This window comes from Chaetodon trifascialis, chromosome 12 (genome assembly GCF_039877785.1).
Source record: "Chaetodon trifascialis isolate fChaTrf1 chromosome 12, fChaTrf1.hap1, whole genome shotgun sequence".
Classification (NCBI taxonomy): Eukaryota; Metazoa; Chordata; class Actinopteri; order Chaetodontiformes; family Chaetodontidae; genus Chaetodon; species Chaetodon trifascialis.
The window spans coordinates 23,054,089-23,077,981 of NC_092067.1; the positions used below are offsets into that span (position 1 = coordinate 23,054,089).

The following is a 23,893-nucleotide window of genomic DNA, read 5'->3' on the forward strand; positions in this document are numbered from 1 at the left end:
GTCACACGTCAAAGTTATTGCACGCGAACAAGTTTTAAAAACTCGTCCAAAAACGAGCCACGTGACACTTAAACGCCAGAAAACTTATTTTCACTATAGCGAGAAAAGTTATGATAATATAGGTTTGTAGCGCATATATATGAATTTTAACTCAAAATAAAACTACAAAATAAAACACCGGAAACGTGGTGAAATGTCCTGACAACGTTCCCCGCGGCAGCAGCGTAAGTAAACGAGTGACCTGCTGAATGAAAAGTGATATTTAGTGAAAAGCTTCACATCCTGGATTGTGGCTTTAAGAACGGGGTTTCCTTGAAACCGTCACGTCCCATGTTACGGTGCTCAAATTGATCAACTTGTTCAACGCGGCAACTTTTACCAACTTTTTTTAGACGCTTTTAACGTCTGCGTTTCGGAGCAGTTGGAGCCGTCATGGTCAGCTCGGACGCTTTTCCGCCGTTCAGTGCGTTTCTTTATTTTTCCGCCCAGTGTGCGCGTTTGCAGACAGGGAGTGGCAAAATATAAATAACTTTTTTTTTCCGTAACTCCTCGAACTAATTTTAAAAGGCATCAACGTGCTTGTCTTTGAGTGACGGATCTAATGGACCATTCGCCGTCGATAATCACGCAAGTAACCAGAGACGAGGAAGAAAATGCGGCTTGTCGCGAGGAAGGTGAGTTTGGGAGAACTTTGCAAAAGTTTTGAGCTGCGCATGACAAAGTGCGCGAGGCTGCGGCGGCGGTGTGTTCAGGCGCCACCGTGTCACTCGTGTCACCTGGAGGCTCCGCGGACGAGCCCTGGCATTTTTCACACACTTTAAAGCCCTCCGGTGATTTTGTTGTAAACGCTTAGACCGGCGAGGACGTTTGAAGCCGGTCGCCCTCTGGCTAGGCCCTGTGGGCAGCCGTTCGGGTAGAGGTTTCTGGGTCCGAAAGGGACGTGAAGTTGGATTTAAATGAGTGTATGAAGCAGAAAAAGTCACATTATTGATGGTGTTTCAGAGTTTTCCTCAAGGTGTGTGTGTGATAAACAGCGCAGATAGAGTGTGTGTCCAGAGGGGGCGGGGTCACTTTGACAGTTCACTGTTATTGTTTTGGGCTTTGATGGTGAGCTGCTTCCGTTTATCTCATCTGCTTATCCAAGAAGTTATTTTTAACAAAATGAACACATGATGACACTAAAATGGACATTTTATTGGCCAGCCTCAACCACGTGTGTTATCACTATGGGAACGGCAGAGAGTCTTCTCCAGGAAGTATTCAGATACTTGAGTAAAAGTACTGATACCACAGTGTAAAAGTACTCTACTGCTGGTTTTGAAACTGTTCTCTGAGTAAAAGCATGAGAGTACAATCAGGAAAATGTACTTAAAATATTGAAAGTAAAAGTAAATAAAATAAATAAGAGTCATTAGATTATTATTACTCATGTAAAACCAGAAATTTACTGTTGTTTTTTTAAGTGGTGCTCATTTTGAAATATTTTGTATAGGACTGCTGCTAATGATCATTATGAATTAATCTGCTGGTTATTTTCTTCATTAATTGATTGGTTGTTTTGTTTCACATCATAATGCTTGTTTTGTCCAACACACAGTCTAAACCTACAAATTGTTAAAAAATATACATATATTTGAATTATTGAAATATTTAAGAGGAAAAACAGTAAATCCTCATTTTTTTCCAAGCTGGAATCATGAGAAATTACAAACAACTATCAAAATATCAAGAACTGATCAACTAGTTGTGTCAGCATTACTTGAGTGTGTAAATGAAATGGAGCCGAAAACCTTAACTCAAGCTACAGAAAGCTCATCCTGCTATATAGACAAAGCCCCAACATGACATCTTTTTTTATTTTCCTTCAATACATAAAAAACACATAGAGGCTGATGTTTCTCCTGAATTATCCAACAGCTATATATATTTTCGAGATACACAAATTAGTGAGAACACCTGCTTTCCTGATTGCTCACAGCTAACACCTCTTATGGTTCCTGTCTGAAGATGAAAAATGATGCAGGGGTTTAAGTTAAACTGATGTTCGATGTGCCAGGAGTTAGCAGTCATCAATAGCTTAATAAGGTAAAGATATGGAAAGCAGCAGTGACAGATTTATTCTATGTCAAACTTTCTTTTTACCTTCTCAGAGTCTGCGCATAAAAAGAAAAGCATCACATGAAACAGCCGAAATTGTACAAGCTCACTTTTCAGGACAAGATCTTTGTAGCAATGGTTTAGATGATGATGTTCCATTCACCTGCAAAATGGACCTAAGCAACTGGGAATTTCCTGACAAATTTCAGTGAAGTCCCACAAGCTGCTGTTTGTATACAGTAAATGCTAATACTTGAGAAGAAGGCCTGAAGGCGTGCACGGTGGCTCTGTGCTGAGAACTGGTCTAACAGTGTACTCTTACAGAGCTGATCTGCTTGTGTTTGCTGGTGTTTTATGTGTGTGCTTTGGCTCCCTCGCAGGCTCAAAGACATGAGGGTTAAGCTTCAGGAATTGTCCCTCTGCTTCCTGGATTCAGTGATAGTTGGCTGCTGGTAGCTTAAGTGCAGGAGAAAAGCGAGCAACAAAACAGGGATCAATAATGTGAATCTGTGCAGTGTTAAACACAGCTTTAGGACCTACGTATAGAATAACTTCAGCTGTGGCTGGATGTCAGGTCAACTCGATGACTCCTATCATGCACTTATTGTCCTTTGATCAGACAGACATGGTAGATACTGAACAAGCCAATCAGTAAATAGTGTGATGATTGAATGAAAGAGGAAGATGTAAGATAAGACTGTCAGTCTGGTATGGCATTGGCCTTATCAACAGAATCTAAATTAGCTGATTTAAACCGAATAAACAAATTAAGTGAATGGCCAAACTGTATTACAGTGGACAGCAGCATGTGGTGAAGCGGGATGAAGACAGAAATCCAGTGTCCACTGTACAGTGTTTCCGCTGTAAGGCTGAGACCAGTCAGAGGGTGGCACTACTGCCCAGTGTACCAGTGAGAGCCAACTCCAGCCTGCTCTTGCATTACTTCCTCCTGTCCAGGAGGTCATGAGTCCAAAACATGGCTGCTATCCAGAAGAGAGGGGCCAGAGAGAAAAGCAAGGGGGAGCTTTTTTCAGTCCTTCTTTAGTTTCACAAGTTACTGCAGCCAAATGGGGGCATTACGAACCCTCAATCTGAGGAAACTTTCATTCTTTGCAAAGCCTTTGCAAAGTTTTGGCCTACTATACCTCACTGTTCCTAGAAATTTCATTGTTTGGTGGCATGTCATTTCTGCAGTACTATGCAATTTTATGTCCATGATAAAACCTCTATTAATGTTTATTTATAGTTTAGGTTCTTTAGCGCGATCATTTTCTGCACCATCAAGCCATATTTCCTGCTCACTGAGGTCATCGCAGCTACTTCAGCTGTAAAAACTACGTTTTTTGGCATTGGACTAAAGATAGACTCAAAGGTGCAAAAATGTTTAAACCTTGATCTGACCTAACCTCAGCCTAGCTCGGCCCCCATGAACCTACCATACCATTTGCTCTGGTGAGGTGTGGAACAAGTTGTCAGATTGTAACAGGATATCAGGTGTCAAAGTGGCGGAAAGTCGGTCTTGGGAGGCCTCATTCTTTCTGTGTCTGGATAGGAATAGAAGCAGAAGCATGCCCAGCCTGAAAGGGCCTCAGATAGGCCTGCTTTCAACTAAGTAGGCTAAAACATGCTGATGTGGCGCGAGGTCGTTGCTGCCCCTTGGAAATGCTGTAACCTCATTATCAGTGTCTGAGCCTCCTGTATATGGAGGTGTGAGGAATGTTGCAATACAGTCTGCTTCTCACCCATTTCTGCTACCTAATTATACTGAGCCGTCTCACAGAGCTGAAGAGCAAATAAGGTGCAACTAATGTGTCTACAGTTACAGCAGTGTGATTAATTATAAATGGAAAACATAATCTGCTTAAAATCCCTGGTGTGAATGAGCTTACCAGCTAGAACTCAGCTGGTTGTGGCTAAACCATGTTTGGAATCTGCCCAGTGCTCTTTGAAATTGGTTGCCGACGATTATGATCAGTGTGTAGCCCTTAAATGCTAAAGAGCTATTAGCAGTGCTGAGAGACAATATAGGACAAAGTGGAGTCTAACTATAAGGCACCAGAAACATGGGTCATGGGTCAGAGGTTCAGGACCCCTGTCCATTACTGATGTCCAGGCCAGAGGAGTGTAGTTCCTTTAAAGGATCAATCCGTGCAAATGTCTGGGCACATCAACTTGCAGATGTCTTTTCAGACCGTTTCAACATGTCAGTCCTCCAGTCTTTAGTCCCTGTCCTCAAAAAGACCAAAACCTTCTGCCTCAATGACTACCAAGACTAGATACTCTGCAACTTCCACAGGTGCACAATTGAGAGTATCCTAACTGGCTGCATCACTACCTGAGATGGCAGTTGCACTGCCCTCAACTATGAGGACTTCTACATCCAGCAGTGAAGGAAGAAAGCCAACAGGATCACCCAAGACCCCAATCTCCTTGGCCACACACTGTTTTGCCTGCTGCTGTCTGGCAAAGTGTACTGCAGCATCCGGACACACACATCAGGCTCAGGGACAGATTCATCTCTTCGACCATGAGACTGTTGGACTCTCATTACTGGTGCACTTTACTGAACACTATATTATTAAATGTTAAAGGTACAATGTGTAAGACATGACAAAAAAATTTGGTTTAAAACATGCAAAAAATGACCTAATTTTATCAACAGAATGTGAAATAAGTGTCAAAGACTTGTATATTGTGTTGCAAAGATGTCTACTGAAGTTAGCATGCTAACCAGCCTGCTGCAGCCATACTCTCTACTTTCAGGGAGGCCTGCGTGTATGTATATATGCAGTACCACAAGTATATCAGTGAGTTCTCGTTATCAGAACAGGTGGGTCATCTGCGTGGTATGACCAGGGACTAACCTTTAACACATTTGACTCGTTCTTTATTTGTCGCTCATGTGTTTGGTACTGTATACCATGAGTATTACCCACATTTGCAAAACTATATATCTAATGCAATTAAATAGTTTTTTTAGTGGTTTAACTTGATGCATAGCATTGTGTTGAGGAAATGAGTACACCCATGTCACATTCCATCTTTATTTTTAGCGTGCTAATGATGGAGCTCAAGAGACGGCAGTGCTGGTCGGTCCACCACTTTGGTCCAGACTGAAATATCACAACAACTATTAGATGGATTGCCATGCAGTTTGCTGCACACATTCACGTGCCCCTCATGATGAACCGTAGCGACTTTGATGATCCTTTAATGTTCTTCTTGCATCATATTTAGAACAAAAATTTCATTTTATTTCAACGTCTGCAAAGCTAATGACATTCCCATTAGCCTCAGCTGAGCTTTGTGTTTAGTGCCAATTAGCGAGTGTTAGCATGCTAACATGCTTAGCTATAGTAGTGGACATGGTTTGCTAAATATCTGCTCCTTAGTATTGTGTTTGCGAGCATGTCAACATTCTGACGTTAGCATGTAGCATAAAGTACCACTGAGCGTATAAACACAGCACAGCCTCACAGAGCTGCTAGCATGGCTGTAGACTCGTAGTCTTGTTGTGTGTGAGTCAGATTAAACAATGCACAGAAACCTGTTCAGCACTGACAGTGTCTTTGTCTTGAGTACTCTCATGCAAATGACTTGTCTCGATACCAAATGTTTAAATCTAAATTCTCCTATTGAATGTGCAGCTTGACTTATCACAGAACCCTCAAAGCATCTATCAGAGCATTTTCTATTTTTAATAACACAGTAGAAAGCAAAGGGAAATCTAAATGAAGCCTGTTAAAATGGTTTGCACTTTGCCACCCCTCTTTTTTTGGACCTTGGCTCATTCTGTCAGGAGCCAGTGCCGTCTGTGCATGGCCGTCTGTTTATGTTGACATTTGCAATATAGACATGGTGGTTCGCAAGCTTTGGCAATGACATGATGCAGAGTATACAGTGTCTGTGGTTTAATTTAGTTCATTTTTCTGCGCATGCACTAAAGCGCTTGTGTGCAGTGTAAACACACAGTTTATTCGTTTCCTGCTGCGGGTTGTAGGTGACACAACAAGTTTTTGTTTGTGCCTGTTTATGGCCTGGTGGGAATATGCGGCACTAAATATATACATAGAATCCCATCATTAACCGCTGTCAGCAGCTGCTCTCGCAGGCTATTTTAAGCACTCCGATGTGTAATGTCAGAAGAGGTAATGCACTTGGAAGCGTGATGTTTTTTAGCACTAGCAGCTTCACCTGCCCAGTTCCTTCACATGTGGTTGCACACAAACCTTTCATCTTGGGACCAAGATAGGTATGTTCGTACAAGCATGCCTCGGCCATGATGACTGCTCTCCAGAGGCCTCTTCCACTTTGAGCCGCAGCTGAATGAAGTAGTCAACAGGCTGAAACCACTTAAAACGCTTGAAAGTAGGTCAGACTAGTTCAGGGATGAAGCTGAAACTAGGCCAGACTAGTTTAATACAGGTTGTTTTAATTTTTGTATTATTTAGAATTAGATGTGCCTTTTTTGTTTGTGTGCTGTGTTGAGATATTAACTATGAACTACTCCCACATTATTGAAGATGTTTCAGTTATCCTGGCAGTTCATATTACAATTATTAATTTATTATTAATCATTTCTTGTTATTTATTTTTATTATTAATTCATTAACTTGTTTTGTCTATAAAATGAAATAAGGTAGTAATAAGGCCATTTAAAATTTCCCAAAGCTCAAGGTGATGTCATATATTTGCCCCTTTTGCCCCACCAGTACTCCCGAATTTAAAGATGCTCAGTTTACAACCCCAATTCCAAAAAAAGCTTGGACGCTGTGTGAAATGTAAACGAAGCAGAATGTGATAATTTTCTAATATGTATTTGTAAATATATGCTTTTCCTTAATTTGGTGCCAGCAACACGTTTTAAACAAGTTGGGACAGGAGCAGCTAAAGACTGGGAAAGATGTGGAACGCCCCAAAAACACCTGTTTGGATCGTTCCACAGGTAAACAGGTTGATTGGGAACAGGTGATAGTATCATGTATCAAGTATGAAAGGGGCGTCCGGAAAGGCTCAGTTGCTCACAAGCGAGGATGGAGCGAGGTTCACCACTTTGTGAACACGTGGTTGGATAAATGATGTTACCTCATGGACTCAGGAACACTCTCTCAAAAAAATATGTTTTACTCATAGACGTTTCACTTGGCCTTTAAGTTGGTTTAGATTATTTCATGTCACAAATGCCTCGAATATGACCGTCCACGTTGGTAATACATGCAGTATTGTTCACAGTATCAAAGTGGGTTTGTATTTACTGCCCACTACTCCACCTTTTGTCTTCAGAACAATTTATCCGTCGCCCATCTGTGCTAATTTGGCAATCCGTACACATTTACACCCAAAGCAGGACTGACAGGTTCATGATGTTCCCCTTGCTGAGGCAACAGATTTAGTCTTGTCTGAGTGGCATGCTAATGCCTCAGCTGACAGCCCTGACTGGCCATCAAGGCTCAGCTAATTTGTCAGAGAGTTTTTTTCTTTCTTTGAGAATACCAGCTCTCGTCACTCTGACTCCAGTGGATGGGGTGTTTTCTTCCACTTGTGTGTGCCAATAGCTGTTCTCACATAGGTTAGATGAAATTTAACATAACATGCGGTCGCAGTGGCATATGTTACATGTGCATATATGCAATGATAGTAAACTGTCATGTGTTTCCTTTGTTCTGTCTGTTGTTAGTGCATATTGTATAAACACAAGTAGAGTTAGTAGAGTATTTATTGAGAAAATAAAATAAAGATTTGTCGCTGAAATCTGTTGTTTCAAAAACTTTTGGGCATCATTAATGCAAATATTAAATTGATTCGTATGTTAACTTTGATAACAGCTTGTAATTTGATTTTGACATTAATTCTGCACTTCTTTCTTGTTTCAAATAGCACGTATGACCTTTAGCGAAGACATCCTGCAGTCTTCTGTTATAGCATCTGTAACGTTATACATCATAATTGACCCTTCTCTAAGCCCCTCCCCTTAACAGAAACTGTCCAATCCAATCAAAGCTTTGCATTTCTCTGTTAATGTGGTGTGCTTAAGGCTCTAAAAAGAGCGATATCCACTATTGTAGAGTTTGGAGGGTGGCGTCTTTTTTTTTGTAGTCTTTCAGAAACCTAAAACACACTCAGACATGAGGAATAGATTACACTTTGTCTTTATCTGCTCTGACATGAACTGCAAATGTTAGCATGTCTGTCTAACTAGCTTAGTACCTACAGAAGGAACCAAGTGTTCAGTCCAAAGGCCATGGCCATGTTATTAGCTGATCCACAGTTAGATCAATCTGTGAGCCAGGATTCAACCGTATCAGAAGTTAGGCTAATGATGGCAGCTCAGGCAAGCTTGCATTGGAAACCATTACATCCACCAAACTCGTGGCTTATTCCTCACATCCTCAAACCTTCTCTCGGGTAAAAGTGAAGCACACTGTTTGATAATACGAACATTAAAGAACATTTTTACATTTTTATAGGTGAATTAGCTTGACAATGAAATACACAAACAATGCTGCTCCCTTGTATACATTTCACAGAGTCTAAGCATTAGCATTAGCCTACATTAGCTAGCTACACCTGCTAGCGAGAGTTACAATTTTAGCCTCCAAAACTCACAGTTATCAGCTAGAAATGACAAGCCTGCTGTTTAGTTTTGTTAGGAAGATTACTGTGAATTTGCATGGTAAATCTGCCAACGTTGTCACGTTAAACTAAGGAGCTGTTAGCATTGCTATGTATTTTGTGAGAGTTATTTCCAGGGTGACCACAAAAATAAGTTATTTACATCCAATACAATTTGAAAACAAAAGCTTTTATAAGAATAATGTTTCAGTGTTTAAATATGTTCAGTTTTAGTCATTATATTATCTATTTAAGGACATTCTTGGCATTTTACACAACAAATCGTGTGCTGGAAATGAAACATGTCCAGGATGTCTTCACCTGACTATTTTGGGGGCTGAAATATACACCTATACTTTGTTATGCAATGTCTCAAAACCTTTGGCTGCACAACTGAAATAGCCGTATGCAAGCAGTACACAACATGACGGATCACAGTAGGGGTGCTGCTGACAGACCTGACTGATGCACAAAACAGATACTCTGGATCAGCATTGGCACCATTACATACATAATGAAACGGAGTCCTGCTCACATGTGGCTCAAGCACAATAAATACAATTTTTTTAGTCACTAATGGGAAGGGAAGAAAGCAAGTATGTTGATGAACACTATGACTGATCGGCTCCACCAGCAGGTTTATATGTTGATATCAGCCCACTTCATAGAGTGGAAGTACTGAGTTTTGTATCAGGAAGTAATAAGTGGGATCTGTGCATCTCTGTCATGTTTTTAAAGTATGAGCATCATTACATATGTGTCTTTTCTCCATCTTTATCTGTTCCAGGTGCCAACCAAGTTTCCCCCTCAAAGAAGCCTCGCAGCAGAGGCCTCCTCCACAGTCTCTTCTGCTGTCTGTGTCACAAAGAATCAGAGCCCCCTCCACTGAAGAACAATGCCCCCCTCCTGGCAGAAGAAAACGGGACCCTGCCAAAAGTAAGTTCATCTCTCAACATCCGTCTCACTCTTTCTTGTGATATCAACTTGCTCTTACCCTCCCTCTTTTATCGTCCTTGAGCAGCACGTGGTCGGGGTGATTGACAGCTCTGTGATGTGTAAAACACAGTTTCTTTGCTCAAAGCTTTTCGTGTTTTCAAGAGCATGTGTCCGGAGTTTTGAAATACTGTACTGAAAATTACTCACGTTCAGACATCAATCAACATGACTGTGCGTCACAAGAAGGGATGGAAATGGTATGAATGTTACTGAGACGGACTGATGGGAAGATCAATTTAGCAGCGCTAAAATCCAAGACGAGCTACTGTTGATGTGTCACGAGCAAGGCTCATTACTCTCATTGCTATGACGGAAGAGGCCCTCTAGCTTACAGCAGAAAATACAATTTAGGTATCAGGAGTGCTTAAGAACACGTGGTCTCTAAACCTTTCCTGGATTCATTAGGGTTTAACTATAGAAGCCAATAATTGATCAGTTATTAAGTAATCTCAATGGTATGAATGGTTATGATGTTTACATATGCTAAGACAGTACTTCATATTCCATCAATGTCTGACCGCTTTTCATATTTGGACAATTGACAATAGTGCCTGCGGTTAAACGGGGGATATTCTTGGAAAACATCATGAGTTTTCGCAGTTATGGTCTGAAGATCAACTGGTCAAGACGTTCTCAGGTGTCAGTTTCAGATTAATGCCTTAGTTCAGCCTTTTATAGAGATTTGATATTCTAGAAGATATTTGTCACATCTTTCCAAGCCCCCAAAATAAGTTGCTTGGTCTCTGGCAAAGGAGGGGTCGAGTCAAGTGCTAGGCTCAGTTTTGGTTGTGACAAGCTGTCATGTCAACTTGCATGCTGCTCCTGTTGCTGTTACTCTCTTGGGCGGGCTCTGGTCTCAGTAACTCCCCCCACCAGCCTTGTGAATGTCCACCCTGAATGGACCCTTCAGTTACCTGCCAGTCATTTGGACTTGGACTCTGCAGGATCCAGAACCAATGCATGGAGTAAAGACTTTGAACAGTTAAAGAAATAATTTCAGGATGTATTTGGAAAGCTGTGAGAAAAGTAAAGTCTCTGGAGAAGGGGAAACGTCTGCTGAAGTCATGCTTGCTGAACAATGCCAGGTTCCCAAATTAACAGAAGCTGCAGATTTAACCGGCCCTTCAAAGGGAAGTGCTGAGCTGGTGCTTGTGGAATATACTGAGCAGACTGTTGTCAGCAGAGAAATTGACCCTTCTATCCTTTGTGTGGAGCATTGCAACATGAATAGAGATGAGAGTGAACCCTGCACGTATTGCAATGGACACTCTGAGAGCTTTGAGCGATACCCAGCAAGCGATGGATTTTTTGAGTGCGACGGCATCGTGGATAAGTGCGAGACTTCTGGGTTAAGCCAACCATTTGATGAATGTGCTCAACACCGTGAGTGTTTTAAACCTTGCAAGTCCTCTGTGCACTCTGCTAATCATAGCTTAGCTTCTGAATGTAGTCCTTGCTGTGAACATTGTGCAGAACACCTCCAATTATGTCAGCAATGCAAGCCCTCTGATCAACAGTTTGACATTGAGCCAGATAAATTGGCAGTGAACTGCGATGGTTTCGGGCAGTGTGAAATGTCTGATTTCGTACCTGAGTGCACAGACCACCTCGAGTTAGTGCAACAATTTGAGCCTTCAGATCAGCAGTGTGAATGCTTTTACTCTGAGCCGGACACATCAACAGAGGACTCTGAGCAATGTGAAATGACCGACTTCACACCTAACATCCCTGATTCAATGGACTTATCGGACTGTGTGACTGAACTCTGTGAGTGTGAAGAAATTCAGAATCAAACTGAATGCACTGATGATGATGATGATGATGATGCAAGCCATCCACCTGAGCAAGAGAATGAGCAAAATGAAACACATCTTTATGACGAAGAGCCCGGGAGATTATCAGAGGATGTAACTTCCTCACATTTCGACACACATGCTCACGTTTATTTTGATGACAGTGAAGATGTTTCAAATGAATTCTGTGAGACACACCAGCTCACTGAAGAAAACCACCAGCAAGCTAACGTGGCCTCAGATCACTGTGAAATGTGTGAAACTGATTACTCTGAAGTAAGGTATGAATCAACCCAACAGTGCGAGACTTCAGAGCAGTGCAACTCCGACAAGACCTCAGAGTTTTGCAGTGAAGAAGATGGCTCCTCTGATTGCTCCTCTGTTGAAACCAAATCCTTTAAGACGTGTCCTGATGGCAGTATTCCGTCAGATCGCTGCTCTGATTCGTCCGGGGAATCTGAAAAAGGAGCTCAGGAAGATTCAAGCGATGAGCAGACGCAATGGGAATCCTTTGATGATGAAGAAATAGAGCAAGCCAATATTAATGGAAGTGGTGAGGATAAAACAAAAACCCCCACTGTTGATGTTGTTGTTGAGGATTACTTCGATCTGTTTGACAGAGCCGACTATGAACACGTGTTTGCACAAAAGCAACGTTACATCTCCTGCTTCGATGGGGGAGATATCCACGAACGCCTGTATCTTGAAGAAGTTCATTCTGAGGCACAAAAACCTGCACACAAATGTAAAGAAATCAATGAGGAAATTCAGGTACGGGAAACTGACGCATGTCTCGGTTCCCCTGAAGATGAAGAAGAAGGGGAAGATGTTTGTGAGGAAGATGCGAGCCCAAGAGACGACACCTCTTCTTGGTCGTGTGAGTCGGAGAAACAACCCGATGACTGGGCTGTAGAGTCAGAGTCAAGCTTCACAGAGGATGAGGCTGAAGAGAATGAATCAGAAGCCCAGGAGCTTTATGCAGAGGACCGTGAGGAAGCAGAGGAAGTGGAGGACGCGTTTGATGGAGGAGCTGATGCGTTTGACGGCCATGTTTCCGAAAGCCGTGATGAAGAAGAAGCTGAGGTCTGCCTCTCCTCTGGTAATGGGGAGAGTATGTGTGCGCCACGTGCGGACGACATCTCTGTTGAAGGTGATGCTTATGAAGAAGAAGTCTCTGATGCTCTGAATTATGAATCCCTTGACAATACCTCTACGATGGGTCAGTTACAAACGTCTGGTACTGGTCGAAAAAAGGACAAGCAGGACAAAGACGAGGCTGAGCCTGAAGACGAAGATTTCGTGGCATGTTCAGAAATGGAGCCGTATTGGTCACTTGTGGATCGTGAGGAAAATGGAGAGATGTGTGAGTCAGGTGTTGAGGAATACTATGCATATCAGATTAAAAGCATCCAGTCATCTCTTAAGCAAGGCCTAAATGGATTTATTACGGGAAGAAGATCATACGATCAGATAGTCAGCGGAAAAGCTAATGAGGATGCTTCTGGGAATGAAACAGAAGACGATGTTTTATCTGTGAAAGAGACTGAGTTACAGGCACATGCCCAGAGGAGGTCAGAGGAGTGCAAAGCAGTCAGATTTGGAATTACTGAAGTTATTGAACTGAGTGAGAATTCAGCGTGCTGCTCTGATGTGGAAAATACAACTGACGAACAGCCTCCAGAATCAGACGACGACTCTGGATTCAGTGAAATTCCAAGAGAAATAAAACCTCCTTTGAGTATTATTCACAGTGTTGTCTCAGAACTTGCAAAAAGCGAGAGAAGGGATGCACACAGCAAGGACTCAGAACAAAGCAGGGATTCAGAAGAGGAGCCGAGTGATGACGAATCCTCTGAGTCTTGTGAATGCGAGTACTGCGTTCCCCCAACAGAGCAGGTATTATACGTCTTTAACCTTAACTGAGATGTACTGGAATAGATTACGTTTACAGAACTGCGGGAGAAGCAGCAAATCTGCCGTCAATACTGTCGGTCTATTTTTACACGGTTAGGACTGTACTACCAGCTGTGGCAGTGAGAGTCACGGAGGGTCTCGGCTGGGCAGGTTGTCTGGTATCTGTGTCAAACTCGAGCTCTGCCATTATCCTCACGTGGTTGTTCACTCTACACTGACAAACACATGCATCAGTGTTACAGGCGGCCCGTTTGGTCATGCCAACTTGTTTTTAGCATCAGAATCACATTAACAAACACCGATCTCTGACGACTTGTTGAAGGGCGAAGTGCAGTATGGTGATATTTACAAGCTCCGTCAACGGAGCAGCAGCTGTAGCATCCGAGGCGTCCTGTAACCCCTCACCCGAAACACCACAACACACTTCAGTCTCTTGTGACAAGTGACAAGAAACACACAGAAACACACACAATGAACTCCCACACGATAAATCGAGATGGTAATTCCTCATTTTAAAGTCCTGACTTGCTGCTGTTATTGTTGATGCTTTAATTAGGAGCAACCTCAGAATAAATGAACGTTAGGTTTTAACTCTCCTTTTGTTCTCAGGTTCCGGCCAAACCGTTGCTCCCACGGATGAAATCAAATGACGCGGGGAAGATCTGTGTTGTCATTGATTTGGATGAAACACTAGTGCATAGTTCATTTAAGGTAAGCTGGCCTGTGTGATCTGCGCTCTCATAGTCATGCAGATGGGATGTTTATGGTAGAGAAACATGCATCACTGCAGGACAATGAGGCTCAGTGAGGTTTGGATTATGGTCATAAAGAGCCAGTAAATTATGAACCAAAAGCAGTTTGACCTTCATTGTCCTCTCCAGGCATATTCAGAAAAGGTTTTTGCATTGAGATGGACTCATTCGAGTCAGAAATGAGTCTCAGTGAAACCGTATGCAACAAAATCTTAGTGAGTGACGTTCTGAAGGTGTTGCTCTTGGTACTGTAATCTGCTGGCAGTCTGAGCTGCTGGCACATGGGGAGGACTGGGCTCATTAACTGCTTATTTTATGGGTGCCCTGGTTTCACGACGCAAAACCCACCCGCACCCTAAAATTCAAGTGGGATCTAAAAAAAATATCAAAATCTGATTTTCAAGATCAAAAGTTAAGATAAGTCTGAGTAGATATGACCCAAGATGATCAATGAACTACACACCATTTTAAATAGAGTCTCTGCACTACATCATTTACAAAACAGCATGAATCAATCAGTGTGAATATCTTTTCCGTAAAGGTTTCACATTCAGACTTTTACATTGTTCCTACAAATAACTGGCTTCCTTTTGATCAGTCTGATTCCTTTTAAGGCAGCATTCAGGGAACAAAGTAATCAATGCCAAGAGTCAAGGCTCCCCGTGTCACGACAAATTATGTAACGAATGCCATGTGGCAGTTAGTCCTTCTCAGGTCACAGACTGTCCTGAAGGATGTCACTGGATATTGCCACCAGCTATGTGTAAACAGGGCCAGACTCTGTGAACTCCATGTTTAACACAAGGTGGATAATAAAACTGATTATTGCTTTGACACACATAATAAAAATAGCATTTGTTAACACAGTTTTGGAGTTGTATATGAAGAGGAAAGCCGATGTGCTGTGTGACTCATTTTTCATCTTTTAGAATGGAAGATGTTTAATTTTATATGTATGGAAAACTGGATAAAATTCAACAAATGCACATATGAAACATGAGCTTCTTTCTGTAGCAGCTTAGTCACACAAGCCCACCATTTTTTTTAATGGTGGCCCTGTTCCCTTCTTACAGATTAAGATTACCCATTTTGAACGGTTCAGGAAAGAAATGCGCCGTTCCTGTGAGAAGCCATGCAGAGCTGATCACATTACTGATAATGGCTCCAGTAAAAATAGACCAAATATGTCAACAGATATTATGCTTTGTACTCTACTACTTGTACTATATATGCTAGCTTAATTATAACCATAAAATAAAGGCTAAACATGTAGTACAGGGCCTCAAACAGTGTCTGATTTGTCATGATGAAGAATCATAAATGTATATTTTTGCCTTGCTCTTCAATGGACTAAAATTCAGATATGGTTGAAATACTGTGATAAGCATAATAAACCCTCCTGGAAAATATTTAGTTTAAATTAAATTTGAAACCTTTGGCAATAGATCATAGCACACTAAGTGAAGAAATCAAGCTGATAAATTAATTGGACTGATTAAGATAAGTGACACCCTTAGAAGTATTTTTCAAAGTATATTTGTGTTGGCTTTAGCAAATGTAAAATTTAATGTAGGATCAGAGCAGTTGAACGAGGAAAGGACTTTTTAAATGGTAAATGTAATAAAGCATCATTTGTCCTCAGATGAATGGAGGCGGAGGTGGATGAAAAGGGAAGGCAGTGTGTTGTGGTGGTTGCTCAGCCCTCAGGCTCGCAGACAGTACACACTATGTGCTCACTGTGAAAGGATGGAGATGGAGGACTGAGGCAGCGAGATCAAACCAGAACTAAAAAGGCTCTGAATAATGGATTTGCATTTGTTCTGCCGGCACTGAAAAATGAGCTTTAGTTCAAGTTCAAGCTGCTCTCAGTTCTTCATGGAGTCTTGGCGTCTCCAGGAAATCATTAATGAATTCACATTAATTTGTAACTCAAATGCATGTTTGAACCAGCCGGTGCATAATCCTGCATGCAAAGCTGGGGGAAAAATAGTGAATTCATTCTGAATGCATGCTTGAACTTTCTCACAGAAAATCAATTTAGGTCAGGGTGTAATGCCTTATACAGTATAGAACATGCTTGAGGCGATGCTAACATTTGAGAAGCATATTTTGTGGTGGGAGACCTGCCTAAATAAATCAGATATCTTTACGAGCCTTGTCACTTTCTGTAGTGCCTGTATTTCAGTGATGGAAGCAACGAGAGTCGTGTTATTTACAGTGTTGTGTTACGTATTTAAAAGATGCTGAGGTGGCGTCTCCGTGTCCAGTTGACACATCTCCACTTAAGATTTGTTGCTATCAGTCATCTCTATGAGAACATGTCGACTTAAACTGAAAAATGTTCTTTCTGTGCGTCTAACGCTTCCTGTGTTTGCTTCCAACAGCCTGTGAACAATGCTGATTTTATCATTCCAGTGGAGATCGATGGAACAGTTCACCAGGTAGGCGCCTTAAAGGCTTAAGTGAGCGTTTCCTGTCTCTTTATGTTGCTTCAGTCACATCACCACAGTGTCAAAGCATAAAGCACCAAAGTCATCATGGAAGTTTCCACAAGCTTGCTGGATGTTCTACTAAAATCCCCAAAGATTGTGTAAATAATTGTGCGAGCAGGATTGATACAGAGCACCATCATTGCAGTGTATATACCACACACCAGTAACCACAGTCTGTGCTATGCACCACCTGCCCTGAGCAGCAGGGTGCTTTATGAACTCTCATACAAAAGTAAAGGAGTAAAATTCAGAGATCCCACATAGTCACTCCAGTCTGCACTAGAAACACAGTGCTAGCGCCCTGACAGCGCTGTGGCCCGCTCTGTTGATGGCTCCAAGCAGCAGGTGGCTATTTCCATGGCCTGACGAAATGAGGAAACCCTGGCAGGCTTCTCAGAAATCACTGGCCATCAATCTCACGCTGTGGCGCGTATTATGCCCTGCTTATTGGTGCTGGGAAATGGCAGTGACTATTCCCTGCAGGCGTTAAATGGTAACTGCAGTCTGTTGTGCTGGGCCTCCCAGAAGACAGAGGAGCTTTGTTGTCCAAAGGGCCTGGGTCTGTTTCAAGTAATCCAGGATAGGCTTGTTAAAGTGGGGAAGGCCTATTCGGGATCACTTGGTTCAGAAACAAGGCCGCCAGCATCTTAGAGGGAGTAGACATAAAGTCTTTATCTTTGCTTTTGCATTATATGATGTCATTATAGCAACATAGAATTACTTTAATGACAAAGAAAACCTGTGCAAAGACTGAAGAACACCATAAAACGTGTTATTACTGCGATATTGACAGAGCTGTCACGATTGGTGACTCTTGTATGAATTCTGTAATATCAAAAAGCCCAAATTTGCCAATATATCTTCCTTTATTTGTACTGAGTCGTCCGTGCTCCTGATTATTTCCATAATAACTGAAGGGCGTGTTGTAACTGTGGATTTCATACTCGTCTGCCTTCTGTGTCTCCACCCAGGTGTATGTATTAAAGAGACCCCACGTCGACGAGTTCCTCAAGCGGATGGGAGAAATGTTCGAGTGCGTTTTGTTCACCGCGAGCTTATCCAAGGTCAGACTGCTGATGCTCATTCTGCTGAGCTTGTGGTTAAAATATGGCTCATTATATCAGGCAGGCTGGCGTTTTGCAGACGGACACAAACAAAATGACACCTGCTGTTTCAGAAGATCGTGCGTGACCTTCCACTCGCACGCTCACACATAAACAGATATTTATGATACCTGTCAGATAACGGCACGACATTTTAACCTCTAACATTTACTTCGGACTCTGTTAACCTCAGTCTTGACTTCGTGAAGCATTTGGTTGGTCATAATTCAGCGACATACTCGCACTTGATGAATTAGGTTGTAGTCGCCACGTCTGTCTGCAGCACTTATAGTATAGTATCATGGCTATACTTTGTGTGCATCGTCTGAAATTGGATGCTGAGCTTTTGAAAATGTTCAAGCTCAAAGTTGCCTCATGCAGGTGTCACTTGTCTGTGCTGGATGCATATGTCCGTGTTCAAAGTGTGCACTGAAACGTGATGCACGATGGTTGTAAATCCGTGTAGGCCGCAGTGGAATGGTTTAAGCTAGCAAGTTAGCAACCGGCTAGTGAACACAGTGAAGCGTGTAGCACCTAAAGGGATTTTCATCAAGAGTCGGTGGTGGAGACCAACAATGGAACTAAAAGGAGACAGATTATTAGATTTTCATTCATCAAATTAACTTATTCATGTAGCATCTTTCATACAAACATACAATACAGTAACACACAAACAAAGCTCAGCAGTGTTTAAAGCTTGTCCCTGTTCTTTTCTGCCGCTATAGTACGCAGATCCTGTGTCGGACCTGTTGGATAAATGGGGGGCCTTCAGGAGCCGTCTCTTCCGGGAGTCATGTGTCTTCCACAAAGGGAACTACGTAAAAGACCTGAGCCGTTTAGGGAGAGACCTGAACAAGGTCATCATCATTGACAACTCCCCAGCTTCATACATCTTCCATCCCGACAACGCAGTAAGCTGCTTAGATTTTGTTCTGTGCAATACATGTGATTAAAAGAAAGGAGCAATATCACTATCATAATGGAATAAGATGAAGTACTCAAATCTTGCAATGGTCCTTTAATTCCACCACATCTTTCTGCCTCCAGGTTCCTGTAGCGTCCTGGTTTGACGACATGTCAGACACAGAGCTCCTCGATCTTATCCCCTTCTTTGAGAGACTAAGCAAAGTGGACGACATCTACGATTTTCTCACGCAGCAGAGGACTTCAAGTTAACAGAGGCAGGACACTAGGATGAAAATAATCACCAGCAGCTGTCGTCACGGGGCCACGGAGGCTGGTGGGCCACAGGCTCCACGCTGCTTCCAACTACAAGGACCACACTGCAAAAAATGCCTGCCATTTAATCTCATAGTGTCACAGGCGGGGTTTTGGGATACCAGCATTTAAAAGTCCACCAGAAATTTAATACTAGATAAAGACTAAATATGAGATTCAATGGCGTCTGGAGGCGTCCTTTGCAGTGCAGCTAGTGCGTTGTTGTCGTCATGTGACAGCGGTGACCTATGTGCGTGCGCTGTAAACCTAGATCGTGCCAACAGTTGTTCAGCGACGTTCTGCAAATGAACCACGTCAATCATTTTCATGTCACCACCATGTAGCATTTGTAATAGTGTTTGAAGCTCTCGCACAGAAGATATAACCAGTCATTGACAACTCTCCCTTAAATCGTGTGTATGTAGTAAAAGACAATCATTAACTGTAGAGAATTTTGGTTAAATTCTTTCCATGACATGTTCTGACACTAAACACATTTTTAATCTGCTCCAAATACTGTGCTGAACAGTAATCATGGGAAACCATTACATTATTATTATAATTACGTTACAGATGATCGCTGAGGTTCAATCACTGAATTCTAATATTACTGGAATATAATTACTAATGTGTGATAACCCTTTCACGTGTCGTCTTATGCCCAGTCCCGTCACAAAACACCTTAATGTTGCTATTCATTAGTTGACCTCAAACTTGCAAACTTGATTAAGCTAATAGACCGGACTCACACGGCGGCCATTTTCCCCTGAGGTTAACTCAGGGTGGGATCTCATGTATGTAAACGGAGACAATCTGACAAATCGTTATCATTTCGTGGCCTCCTGATTGACAAGCAACTGAAAAGACAATGGATAGTGAAAATCCAGGTAAAACAAGATGTTTGATAACCCGTTGGACCGCTAACAGTTAGCCAAGCTTGCAGCGTAGCGTCTAAGCAGCTTTTTATACAACACAAAACTCTGCTAAAGTGCTTTGAACTCACCTTTGTGTTGGATCCTATCTGAATTAACATTACGACTCACAGCCTGCAGCAAAGCAGTACCACATTATCCTTTTGATGATACTAATATATAATATGCATTTGAGCTTCACAGCCTGACCGTGACGTCAGAGAGAAAAATGGCCGCCGTGTGAACGTGGTCTATTATAAGTCCTGCAGAATTTTAGTCTGGATCTTTCAGACAGTTCTGGGTTTAGCATAAAGAAAACAGACGCACACACATCGGAGCTTTCACGCCGCTGTGGAAATGTTTTTTTTTTTTTTGTGTACACAGTACATCAGGATTTTAGGCAATCCTTTAGATTTGGTGTTAATGTTATTTTACTGAATGTTATTTTATCTTCTGAGTTTTTAGTTGAATTGGCCGCCACAGTGTGCGGCCCATCAGCGACGCAGTACTGTTACGTGTGCTGGAGGAGGCTTTGACCTGCCATGACGACTTAAACAAGTTTGACGTTTGATTTGAAAGCACACTTTGATGTCTCCTATCGGTAAACTTGAATCTGAACTGTGCGGTGTCAGACGTCGATGCAGTCTGCCGCATCGATCTGTATATTCAGTTTCGTAGGGGAAACTTGTGCCAGACGTGTTGGAGCCCTGATTGGCTTTGCCTCGGTCTGGAGCGAGTGTGTATATTCGTATGTGTGTGTGTGGGTTTCAGTGTGACTGTGTCAGTGTGATTATTGGTTTAATTGGTTTAAGATTTAAAAAGAAACAACTTCGACAACACGTGAAAAAGCATAACCTGTCTTTAAATAATCTTTTAACTTTTTTACTGTATACAACAAGAGTATTAACGTTGTGACTCGAGTAAAGAAACTGGTTCATGTTTAGTTTTTGAGTTTTTCAAATTGCTGCTGATAAATGTTAAGATTGAAGAAAAAAAAAAGACAACCAGAGATATTTTTACCTTGCATCAATAAAGCATGTTTTATTGAAACAGGTCATATGTCACTACAGAACTTTCTTCACATAGCTAACGCTCAGCACGACGTGGCAGAGGTGGAAACAAGTCAAATGGAAAAATGGAATATGGAACAGATTTCATATGAAAACAACTTTCATTCTCCGTTAAGTTCAAACACAATACCCACTCGACAAGAAAGCTAACATGCCCTGATTATCAATCAAGGTGATCAAGTAATTTTTATTAACCTATTTCTTTCCTAGATTACCTGATTTTTGGCCCAATGTATTTACATTACAAGCCCCGTGCTGCGAGACAGAACTCTCCTCATTCAAACTTGAACTTCAGGTTTCATCAAAACATTAAAAAAGGCCTATACAATGGACAAATGATGAAAATGGACATGAAGTGTTTGATGTAATTAATTAGTCAACTGTTGCTCACAACCCTGATTCCCAGAAAAAGATGGAACGCTGTGTAAAACATAAAAACTGAGCCCATGCAGTAACATCCTTTATCCAGTCATGTGTTCACAGAGAGGTGAACCTCACTGAGCGGCTGAGCCTTCCCAGGATGCCGATTCCAGATTCAGAATAAGCAGCTATTTACAAAAATCAATGAAGCTGATGAGGTTTTCAATCGTGTAGATGTCAAAAAGGATTCGCAAATTCCGTTTTGTTGATGTTTCATGCAGCGTCCCAACTTTTTTAGAATCAGGGTTTCAGAGGATCTTTTCTAAAGCCTGAAGTAAAATGTAAATTTGAGATGGATGGGTCGCATTTTTCAGAGTTTTCTACGTGTTAACACCTGATGCTGGTGTCTGAATATGCTCACTGTCACAACAACACTCACACAAAACCATACTGTGATATACAGGAAAATTACACCGAGTTCAAATCAAATAATACTGCAGAGAAAATAACACAAGTACAGTGTGTAAGTCACTTCTGGTTGAGGATATAAGTATTTCTTCTGCTTTCATTCATTCTTAAACTGCACCTAATAGATAAAAAACACCACCAACCAATTACTTTCAGGCATCTGGAGCAAAATCTGAGTTGTTTTTGAACCAGGATGAGTGGATCAGACCAGACAGTCACACATTTCAAAGATTTTGCTTTTGAGTGTCTTTTGCTCTACAACAGGCGTTCGCCTCAGAAATGGGCCTATTTAACTCAAATGTCTCTTCACATGCATTGTGTCTGGGTTGCATTCAAACTCACACTTTTTCAGATATTTAATGTCACAAATACACATTCGGCTTAAAACGTCCATTGCACAGTCACACGCACACACAGGACATTATTTACATCCAAACTGCAACTTGTATAATGATAAAGGAGCCATTAAGGTTCTATATGAAGAGAAATCTAGTTCCTTAAATGCAAGTGACGGAAAGAAAATCCACTCCCTGAATGAACTGAACTGCGTGAAAATCCATCACAACCCTGTTTAAACCACTTTTATAGACATGCTGCCTGTGAATACATAAGCAACGTCCCTGTTACGGCTTGAAAGCATCAACATAATAATCAATCTGTGTCTATTAGGCGATGACAGAGAAGACGTCGCTCACGGGTCACCTGTGAAATTCAAGCAGAGAAAGAGTTAGACTGAGGACCAGAGAGCAGCAGTCAACATGTTTGACCTTATTCTGTCAAAATGTGCACCTGTCTTGTTCCACAACAACCAGATTTTACTAAATATTTATAACAAAATCTGATGGTATTGACAGACCCCTGATTAGAAGTTATGGCCGCAGCAGACATGAGCTTGAACAAATCGTGATCTTCCTTCCTCAGATTGTTTCATTTGAAGGCTTAAAGAGCTGAAAATAGCTGGTATTTCACCACTTTCACCAATTGTGTGCAATTGGTGAAAGCTGCTCCATTCGCGATCCTGAAATGGATTTTGACTAAACTAACGACCTGAAGCCAAATCATTAAATTATTATTTACATATATCACGTGTCCTCATTTTAGCTCACTTATATATTCAAAGTAAAAGTATCTAATCAGTCTGCCAGCGATTATACCGTGTCGTCTATGATCAGAGGTGGAAGAAGTACTATACAAAGTGTACAAATACTCTGTTAGAAGTAAAAGTCCTACATTTCAAATCTTACTTAAATAAAAATGCAAAAATATGAGCATCAAGATATACTTCAAGTACCAAAGTAGAAGTGCTCCTTATGCAGAATGGCCATTTTCACAATAATATATATTTTAAGAAATGTATAATTAGTAATGAGTACATCACTTTAATGTTGCAGCCGGTAAAGGTGGGCTAATTTGAAGTACTTCATGTACTGGGTGGCTTGTAAATCACCGGAGATCAGTAAATGTTTCCTTTAACTAAAGTTAGGAAGTAAATGCAGTAAAAAGTGCGACATTTGCATCTGAATTGTAGTGGAAGTGTTAAGTAGTAGAAAATAGAAGTACAAATACCAACAAACAATGCTAGATTATAGTACTTACACATGATTCATGTATCACAGCTCATGTCGTGTTTCTGACTGTTTTAATTTTCTGCTTGAGCTGCACATCGCCCTTTAAAATGAGCCAAATGAATTCACGACAGGTTTACTACCTAAGCCAGATGATTGAATGTAATACTCTTTCGTTCAAAGCCAACATAATAAAACTAAAAATACTTTACTCTCCTAGACATTGAAATAGCTTGAGACGGTTCTGAGGGTATGTGGCCTGTATTGCTTGACCTACATGCTTGCAGATAGGGTATGACCATAAACACCTTATATCATTTACAGAATGCAGCTCTCAAGGAGCCAAACATTTACTGTATTTATTGCCATGAGCTGCATATGCAGGGCCAAGTCATGCAGCACATATTACCGTGCCATCTTATCAACTCAGTATCAGCCTGAAGAATTTTTTTTTTTGTTTCTGATGCAAATATGCCCTCTTTTTGACTAGTTAAATATATAAAAAATAACATTACTGCGTTACAGCACCATTTTCTGCCATT

At 41.5% G+C, this 23,893-nt stretch overlaps 2 protein-coding genes across 2 annotated transcripts in view; one reads left to right on the plus strand and one right to left on the minus strand.

Annotated features, from left to right (window-relative positions):
• The first annotated feature begins 237 nt into the window (after positions 1-237).
• On the plus strand, positions 238-20,944 carry LOC139340732 (carboxy-terminal domain RNA polymerase II polypeptide A small phosphatase 1-like). The gene is made up of 7 exons (XM_070976669.1): positions 238-674; positions 9,497-9,645; positions 14,022-14,123; positions 16,549-16,605; positions 17,628-17,720; positions 18,485-18,670; positions 18,807-20,944. The coding sequence occupies exons 1-7, from the start codon at positions 602-604 to the stop codon at positions 18,933-18,935; spliced, it is 789 nt and encodes a 262-aa protein (XP_070832770.1). The 5' UTR covers positions 238-601; the 3' UTR covers positions 18,936-20,944.
• Positions 20,907-23,893, minus strand: part of LOC139340731 (obscurin-like protein 1) — a 31,085-nt gene continuing 28,098 nt past the window's right edge. The window contains exon 22 of the mRNA XM_070976668.1: positions 20,907-22,488. Within this exon, the coding sequence (XP_070832769.1) occupies positions 22,478-22,488 (11 nt within the window). The 3' untranslated portion in view covers positions 20,907-22,477. The remainder of the gene's footprint in view (positions 22,489-23,893) is intronic.